At 36.6% G+C, this 8,322-nt stretch overlaps 2 protein-coding genes across 3 annotated transcripts in view; one reads left to right on the top strand and one right to left on the bottom strand.

Moving 5' to 3' along the window:
- Window positions 1-2,078, bottom strand: part of LOC107728332 (zinc finger protein 518A-like) — a 9,413-nt gene extending 7,335 nt beyond the window's left edge. For both annotated transcript variants that reach the window (XR_001638452.1, XM_016538471.1), the window contains exon 1: window positions 1,811-2,078. The gene's annotated coding sequence lies outside the window, so the exon portion shown is untranslated. The remainder of the gene's footprint in view (window positions 1-1,810) is intronic.
- A 1,264-nt stretch (window positions 2,079-3,342) lies between these two features.
- Window positions 3,343-7,489, top strand: LOC107728310 (cyclin-J-like). The gene is made up of 6 exons (XM_016538437.1): window positions 3,343-3,499; window positions 3,894-3,969; window positions 4,891-5,101; window positions 5,223-5,522; window positions 5,667-5,826; window positions 6,465-7,489. Exons 2-6 carry the CDS (start codon window positions 3,901-3,903, stop codon window positions 6,784-6,786), a joined length of 1,062 nt encoding a protein of 353 aa, XP_016393923.1. The 5' UTR covers window positions 3,343-3,499; window positions 3,894-3,900; the 3' UTR covers window positions 6,787-7,489.
- Window positions 7,490-8,322: the final 833 nt, after the last annotated feature.

The following is an 8,322-nucleotide window of genomic DNA, read 5'->3' on the forward strand; positions in this document are numbered from 1 at the left end:
CAAGCTAGATTCAAGTGATTATTACGTTTTGAATATGGATATTTTTCTTACAAAAACGCATCGATTCGCTACAGGAGGTCTTTGTTCACCCCCGGAGCCTTTTTTATTTTATGGATGGGCGCTTTTTATTTAACTTCTTTTGGACTGACGCAATGCAACACCCGCTGACTGCAATGATAGAGCTTGAAAGATCAAAGACAATTTTTTATATAACTCCGACTGGATTCGTCTGAAAGAAGAAAGTCATATACACCTAGGATGCCTCGGGGGTGAGTATAACACAGCCTAATTTTAATTTTTGGTTGAACTAACCCTTTAAGAATATTTAGACATGAATATACTGAAAATACTAAAAAATACTAGATAGGTTTATTTTTCTGACCCCATTGACAAATATTTTTTTAAGTATAAAAACGTACTTAATTTTGATACATTTAAAAAAAAAAAAAAAAACTTTAGATCTTAAGTCATTTTGCCTCTCAAATAAATGTATCTTGATTTAAGATTATTTAGATACTTATACTGAAAACAAGATAAAAATACCGAGCAAGAAAATCATTTTTTGCAGTGCATACAGTACATATGTGTTTTGTGAGAACTTATTACATTTTCTCTTGTAATTCTGAGTAATTATTGTAATGCATGCTGTGTAAGCCATCTAATGACATTAAATTGAATTAGTGTTTACGTTCAAAATCTCGCCATAATACTGTCACATACACTGTGTGAATGTCTTTGAAAACCGTTGGTCTTCTTTGAAATGTTATATTCATATAACCTTCACTTAGTTACCCTAAACCAGACTACAACATCTTTATTACAATTCAATTCAATTAATACAATTCAGAATGTTTGAATTAACCTACTTTTAAGTGTGCATTCAATGCTCTGTACTATGGTATTACCATGATTTTTGAACATGGTATCATGATAGTATATTTTCGCTTACATTTATTATGTGTACTCAGAAACATAGCCCTCTTTTTGTTATCTGTTTACATTTTAACTATCATTCCTAAACTTTATTCTTATGATCACTTTCTGGTTTATGGTTAGTTTAAAGCAATTTACTGCTTATGCATCATGTGTGTAACAAATAAATGACTCTGAGTACTAAGGGTTTCTGAACATGTACCATGGTAATACCACGGTATTCTTTGAAATACACTTGGACCACCTTGTAAATTCCATTGTAATGTGATAGTCTTTCAATCCCATGGTACACATCAAAGCACCTTGGGATTAACATCAAAATACCATGGTATTGTATTGCTTTATAAGCATAGTTTTACTACATGAGTGTTTAATAGACTTCCTCACATCTAGCATCTTTCCACACACATGCATACTGACCCATGAAACTTAACAAACATAAAAATTTAAGTAATTAATCAAATATAACCCGCTAGCATATTCTAAGCATGCACCTTGAGTTGAACAAGTTAAATAAAGTAACGTTACAATCAGTTTGCACCTGTGGTTCAGTTGCCTAATTCCCCGTGTCACAATGCAATGAACGTGTTATAAAGTTTTAAAAACGTTTTAGAACAAACTTAATGCAATGCAATGTAAAATGCAATGCAGAAATGCCTGCGATAAGAGTTTACTTTAGCAACTATGCAGTCTTGCTTATGTAAAGTTGACCAACAAACATGTTTCAAACTGCTATAACTTGCATGCCATTATGCGCGCGCGACATTACATTTCCACTTATAAAACTATAGTTCTCCTTCAAAGCCAAAGTTTATGTAGTGCATTTGTGAAAACGCATATAAGTGCATGTAAAAGTGTCGAAGGCGATCAGACTTACAGCGCTTTTCCGCCTCCCGTCCAACCAGAATCAGTCAACAGCGCGCGGCAGCCATGACAGTTCAATCCGGGGACAACAGCAGCTCAAGCCCATGACAAGAATGGATTACCTGCATGCCACATCATACTAACGTCTAATTGCATTGTCTAAATTGCATGCATTGCATCGGTGCATTAATGCCTAGCTGTATGCTTTCAGTTTGTGAAACAAGCTTTCTTTCATTAATGCAACAGATTTGATGTGCACAGAAAAGTACAGCATGTGCTTCTTCCTCTTTCAACACACATCATTCAGCACTGTTTATAACGACCATATAGAGGCACACAGCTCTTATATGCTGCCTGAGGCGTTTGGTGCACGCTCTTTTATATGAATGAGAATGTGAGAAAAGAAGAAAAACACGAACACGTTCTAACAATGTCATTTTTACTTTATTTAAATCTATTTCTACTTTTTTGTAATTGTTATTAAATGCATGGCCATTTAAGTCAATAAAGAGTTAGGTCTCAGAAAACGAAACAAAACTAAAATTGTGATCTCAAAAAGTCATATTAGAATGGAAATTATTTATTTTTAAAAAGCAAGTCATGAGAATTACATTGCGTAGTATCAAGGATGTAACAATATTGGTGTGTACTACATTTTAAAATTGTTTAAATAATTAAACAAAAACCTTTTTTTTTTTTTTGAAAATGTTACATCCTTTTTTAAATCAAATGAACTTATATTGTTTGTACATTTCAAAGCAAAAATTTTAAAAATGTAATTAAAATTTGCACCTGAATTTCAATAGTAGCTGTGATACTGGTAATAATGTCTTTACTGTAAATTGCTTTTCCTTGTTTTTATTTCGCTCTGAATAAAAGCATTTGCCCAATTAAGTAAACAAGGATTTCCATCCTGTAGAAAATTTCTGTTTGGTGCAAATTATCTTAATGGCATCACTTCTAGGTTTCGATTAAATAGAAGAAGAAAAAAATGCAATATTTAGTGACAGTTTGTAATGATATTCCTGCACTATAGTACCAGTCCTGCTTCTAATGTAGGCTATAAAACACATATCATTTCTTTATTGTTGCACTATGGCCAACTAAAACAAGTAAATCTGCTCTTTAAATGCTTTAATGAAATGCACATGACAAAACACATAAAACCAATAACCAGTAGGAATGTGCTGTTGTTTTTAACGTTTTTAAAACAAGTTATAATATAGCAATAAACAGAAGTTAGGTAGCGTTTCCTAATGCTGTGATCATTATTGAGGAGAGGGTGGCCTCTAGTGGTGAGGTCGTGTTATAGCAGGCTCGGTTATTTGGGTTAAAAGGTGTTTCTTTATAAACAGCTATTACTGAAAATTGTGTTTCTCGGGTATCAGGTGCGAGTTGTTGCAATCTTCTATGTTCCCACCTCTTTTTTTCTGTGCAATTCTGTGATTAGTAGACTAGTAGATTAGTAGATCTGCTAAAGTTTCGCGTCTTGTGATGACGCTGATGAAAGCTTAATTCTGATTGGTTGCGCGCTGTGATTGTAAGGCGCCTTTTGATTGGCTGAGATTGTCAATGTGCTCGCAGTGCAGTGAATTGTTACTTTGTTCGTGAACTTTGCTTTGATTTACACTTTGATTATAAGTAAGTTTGTTCGGCTGCTAGTTTTCATTGTACTGTCTGCATGCAGGCGTCCTTGTGTGGGGTGAGTTCTTTACTGATTCAAAACACTGAAAAGTTTTCATCGTCTGCTTTTCCCCTTTAAAAGTTACGCTTGTAGCGCTATTCTGTATTTCACTTGCCTCTTTGATTTACAGTAGGTTTATGCATGCTAGTAAGTCATTCCGCACATTGGTTCTTGTTATGTTGCCTGTAATATGCATTGCTTGGTTTGACCCAATAACTATCGTGCACATTGACGAAGACTTAATGATCTTCTCCTCCTGATTGAGTAGTGTGTTGGACCAATCAAGACCTTCAGCGGTCTCACCGTCATCAGTGCTGATTGTTGCTGGAGCTTTGATTTGTTTTGGGGTGGACTGAGGTGCTTTTTGCTCAGTGAAGCTGATCTGATCTTCATACAGTCTCATATATTCCAGGAGCCCAATGGAGCTGGAGGGTCAGTGGTGGAAAGGAGAACTTGCAGAGGACATCTATCAGGCCCTGCGTTACAAAGTTTGTATTCCTGTTATTGTGTTGTTATTTGGCGCCACCGACCTTGTGTTATGATGTCATGCATGTAGGCACATGAACCTTGCACAATCTATTATTACGTAATTGCCATAGTAGTGGAATTGTCTTATTTGTTTTTGTATAATGTAATGCATGCATGCATGCATACATAGGCAACTTTACCGAATTCATGTAAATGCAACTTGAATGGATGCATATGCAAGATTAGTGAATTAATGTAAATGCACTTGAATGCATGCATATGCAAGATTAGTGAATTAATTAATGTAAATGAACTTGAATGCATGCATATGCAACTGTTCTGAATTAATGTAAATGCATTTGAATGCATGCATATTCAACTGTTCTGAATTCATGCATATGCATGCATTCAAGTTGCATTTACATGAATTCACTAATCTTGCATATGCATCCATTCAAGTTGCATTTACTGTACATAAATTCCATAAAGTTGCATATGCAAGCATTAAGTTGTATTTACATGAATTTACTAATCTTGCTCATGCATGCATTCAGGTTACATTTACAACTTTACTGAATTCATGTAAATTCCTAAATTCCTTGAATGGATGCATATGCAAGATTAGTGAATTCATGTAAATGCAACTTGAATGCATGCATATGCATGCTCTTTTGTTAGTTTTGACTGCTTTTACTGTCCTCATTTGTAAGTCGCTTTGGATAAAAGCGTCTGCTAAATGACTAAATAAATAAATAAATCAAATGTAAATGCAGCTTAATGCTTGCATATGCAACTGTTCTGAGTTCATGTAAATGCAACTTGATTGCATGCATGTGAAACTTTACTTGGCTATTTGCATGCATGTGCAACTGATTATTGCATGAATCAGTATTATAAAACATATTAATTGCAGTGTGGTTGTCTCGTTGGATGTCCTTCAGGAGCTGCGCTTGCCTGCGTACAAAGGCCAGTCTCCACAGCTGAGTCTTAGACGATATTTCGCAGACCTTATTGCTATAGTCAGCAACCGGTTCAAGCTGTGCCCTGCGGCCAGACACTTGGCTGTTTATCTGCTGGACCTGTTCATGGACCGCTATGACATCTCAGTACAGCAGCTTCACATGGTTGCGCTGTCCTGCTTGCTTTTGGCCAGTAAGAGGCATACTCCTATTATTGATTGAAACATAATTCCTGCTCTTATTGTGTATGATGCACAAAGCACACCACAAAACATTGTGCCATAACCACTCAGCAACCATTGTTTTTAATCCAGGTAAGTTTGAGGAGAGAGAAGACCGCGTTCCGAAGCTGGAGACCCTGAACAGTCTGGGCTGCATGAGCTCTATGAACCTGGTTCTGACCAAACAGGGTCTCCTGCACATGGAGCTGCTGCTCCTCGAGACGTTTCAGTGGAACCTGTACCTCCCCACAGCTGCTCACTTCATAGAGTACTACCTGCCGGTCGCTGTGAATGAGACGGACCTGCATGACGGCTGGCCGATGGTATGCATGGAGAAGACCATGCTGTACATGTCCAAATATGCTGACTACTTCTTAGAGGTCTCTTTACAAGGTGCAGAGTTTAATTCAGATGCAGTGCATTTTCACCTGTTGAATGTTGGTGTGAGTGTATAAGAACTGCATGATATAGAGAATAAGAATGTTTTTGTTCTTTTGTATGAAAAAATAAATAAATACATTTCCTTTCTCCGTCAAGACCATGCATTTCTGCGATTCGTCCCGTCCCTGGTTGCTGCGGCGTGTGTGGCCTCCTCACGGGTAATCTTGCATTTGTGTCCGACCTGGCCTCCGTGCCTCCAGTGTCTGTCCGCGTACACCTGGGAGCAGCTGCTGCCCTGCGTGGAGAGACTTCTAATGTGAGTTTCACCCAGAGTTGTTATCCTTAACGAAAAGCCATACAAATGGAATGCATGTAAATACAGTTTGAATGCATGCATGTACAACTTTACTGAATGCATATAAATGCAGCTTGAATAGATGCTTACTGAATGCGTTCAATTTGCATTTACAGTACATGCATTCAATAAAGTTGCATAAGCATTAATTCAAGTTGCATTTACATATATTCAGTAAAATTGTATATGCATGCATTCAAGTTACATTTACTTGCATACAGTAAAGATGTAAATGCATGCATTTAAGTTGTATTTCCATCTTTACTGAATGCATGTAAATGCAACTTTATTGATGCATATGTATACAAACTTTTCAGAATGCATGTGAATGCAACTTGAATTGATGCATATGCAATTTTACTGCATGAATTTCAGAATTTTTTTGTTACTTGAAATCAAATAAACATTAATTTGATTAAAATACAACTTTATTTCAGCTAGTTGCAAAGGCATCATTTCTCATTTTCATTCACTTTCACTTTAAGTACTAAAATAACTCAAACTGAAAATAATGTGTTATAGTTGAATGGTCATTTTGACGCTGCAAACATGGACATCATTATCTCCCCTGATATCCTCTCCCTCCCTCTCTCTCTCAGTGCTCATGACAGTGACGTAAAGGAAGCAAACAAGCAGAAATGCCCGCAGCCGAGTGCTCAGCCTGCACAGATGGTGTATCCTGTCCAGGGTCCGAGTGTGTCCTTGCATCAGTACATGCAGCGGCCGAACACGCAATACATGCAGCAGAGCTGCCAGCCGGTGGTAGTGTCTTCTCAAGGTCCTGCAACATATCTGACACATACGGCCTCAATGCAGGGGCTCACGCAGACACAGACCATGGATGCTAAGGTCAACATGCCAGGCAGGGCTTACCAGGTGAACCCGCTGTACCCCTGCGCCGCTCCCTGCTTCGACAGGTGATGAAACCGGACAGGAAAGTATCGGACCGTTTACACTGCACGGGGGGAGAGTTTGTAATCATGTGTGCAATTGTGGGATTGCAAACACCATAAAGCAAGCACACTGCTCTTAAATGTTACTTGAATCAAACCACTTCAGCTGCTGAATTCTGAATCCTTTTTAATTTACGTGATTAGGGTGAAAGCTAGAGGATTTAAATCACTGTAACGTTCATGAGGTGTGGGGTAATCTGAAATGTGCAATATTCTAATGCTGTTGTGCATTACCCACTGAATGCTGCCTTGTGGTGGTTCATTTGTTGTGATAAGTTTACTCAAGTATTATTATTTACGGCCATCTTTCATAAATGAAGACATGGGAGTTCAAAGTAACGTTGTATAAGAAATGAATGTGGTTTTTACTAACACAAGCAAGTGTTATTTTGCTCTACCTCATTGAATGCAGACTATTGTTGTCTCGTAACCTTACAAATGCACTTTGGTACAGTGTTTGTTTGTAAATATAAAATAATAATAAAAATGCAGCTAGTTTTGGGTTTGGGTGTTGAAATTTTGCACTGAGGTTTGTAGCCGTTGGAACATGTTCATGATTAAAATTCGCCCTTCTCAGATTCACACAAACATCCGCATATGAAGCTGTTTGTTTGTATAATTAATTCTACTTCACCCACCTAGTACACTGTATTGTGTTTTTTTGTTGTTGTTGTTGTTTTTTAGCATCACCATTATTATTACAAAGTACAAAAAGTTTAAAAAGAAGCTGAGACGGGCATTCTCGTTAATTTAATTGATAATGAATACATATAGAGCGAAAGAGAAAAAAATACACACATTTCTACGTTATATATTTATTTTATTTATATGTTTCAGGTTATGTACAATGATGATGGGACTTTTAATTTGGATTTTTGTGCTTGCAACATTCACAAACAAAGGTTACAATTCATGAACACAGTCAATGTTATAAATTGCTGCAGATAATCAGACTGTGATAATTTCTCAATTTTAATATATCCATGTCAGAGGAAATTATTCATTTAGAGCAAGTGATTGCAAGCGTCATTGCCACTCAAAATATTTTACAAAATACATAAACCAAGCCCTAAACAACATAAAGAGGAACCAAAATCATAGTTTTGTGGTTAATCTAATGAATCAGTCTCTGACAACAAATGTAATCCTTTTTCTTGTTCTCAAATTGTGCCATGATTACTAGACTTTTATTTTGAAGAATTGCCTAGCTCTGGCTTTGTGAAGTTATTCCAGCATTAGATAAAACCTCAGCCGTCAGATTCGACAAAATACAGTTTTTAAAGTTGATTAGGGGTTTTCTTTAAGCAACATTTTACTTCAAAATAAATGCTGACAACAACAGCCGAACATCTCGAGACAAGAAAGCATAATATCAACTGAAATCTTCATCAGATCTTGCTAATTATTATTATTATTATTTGTGTGTGTGTTTCGTTCTAACCCCGCCGCAGCAGCTCCGTTGCTAATTATTATTATTATTATTATTATTATCATTATTATTTGT

This window comes from Sinocyclocheilus rhinocerous, unplaced genomic scaffold (assembly GCF_001515625.1).
Source record: "Sinocyclocheilus rhinocerous isolate Xijiao unplaced genomic scaffold, SAMN03320098_v1.1 scaffold247, whole genome shotgun sequence".
Taxonomy (NCBI): domain Eukaryota; kingdom Metazoa; phylum Chordata; class Actinopteri; order Cypriniformes; family Cyprinidae; genus Sinocyclocheilus; species Sinocyclocheilus rhinocerous.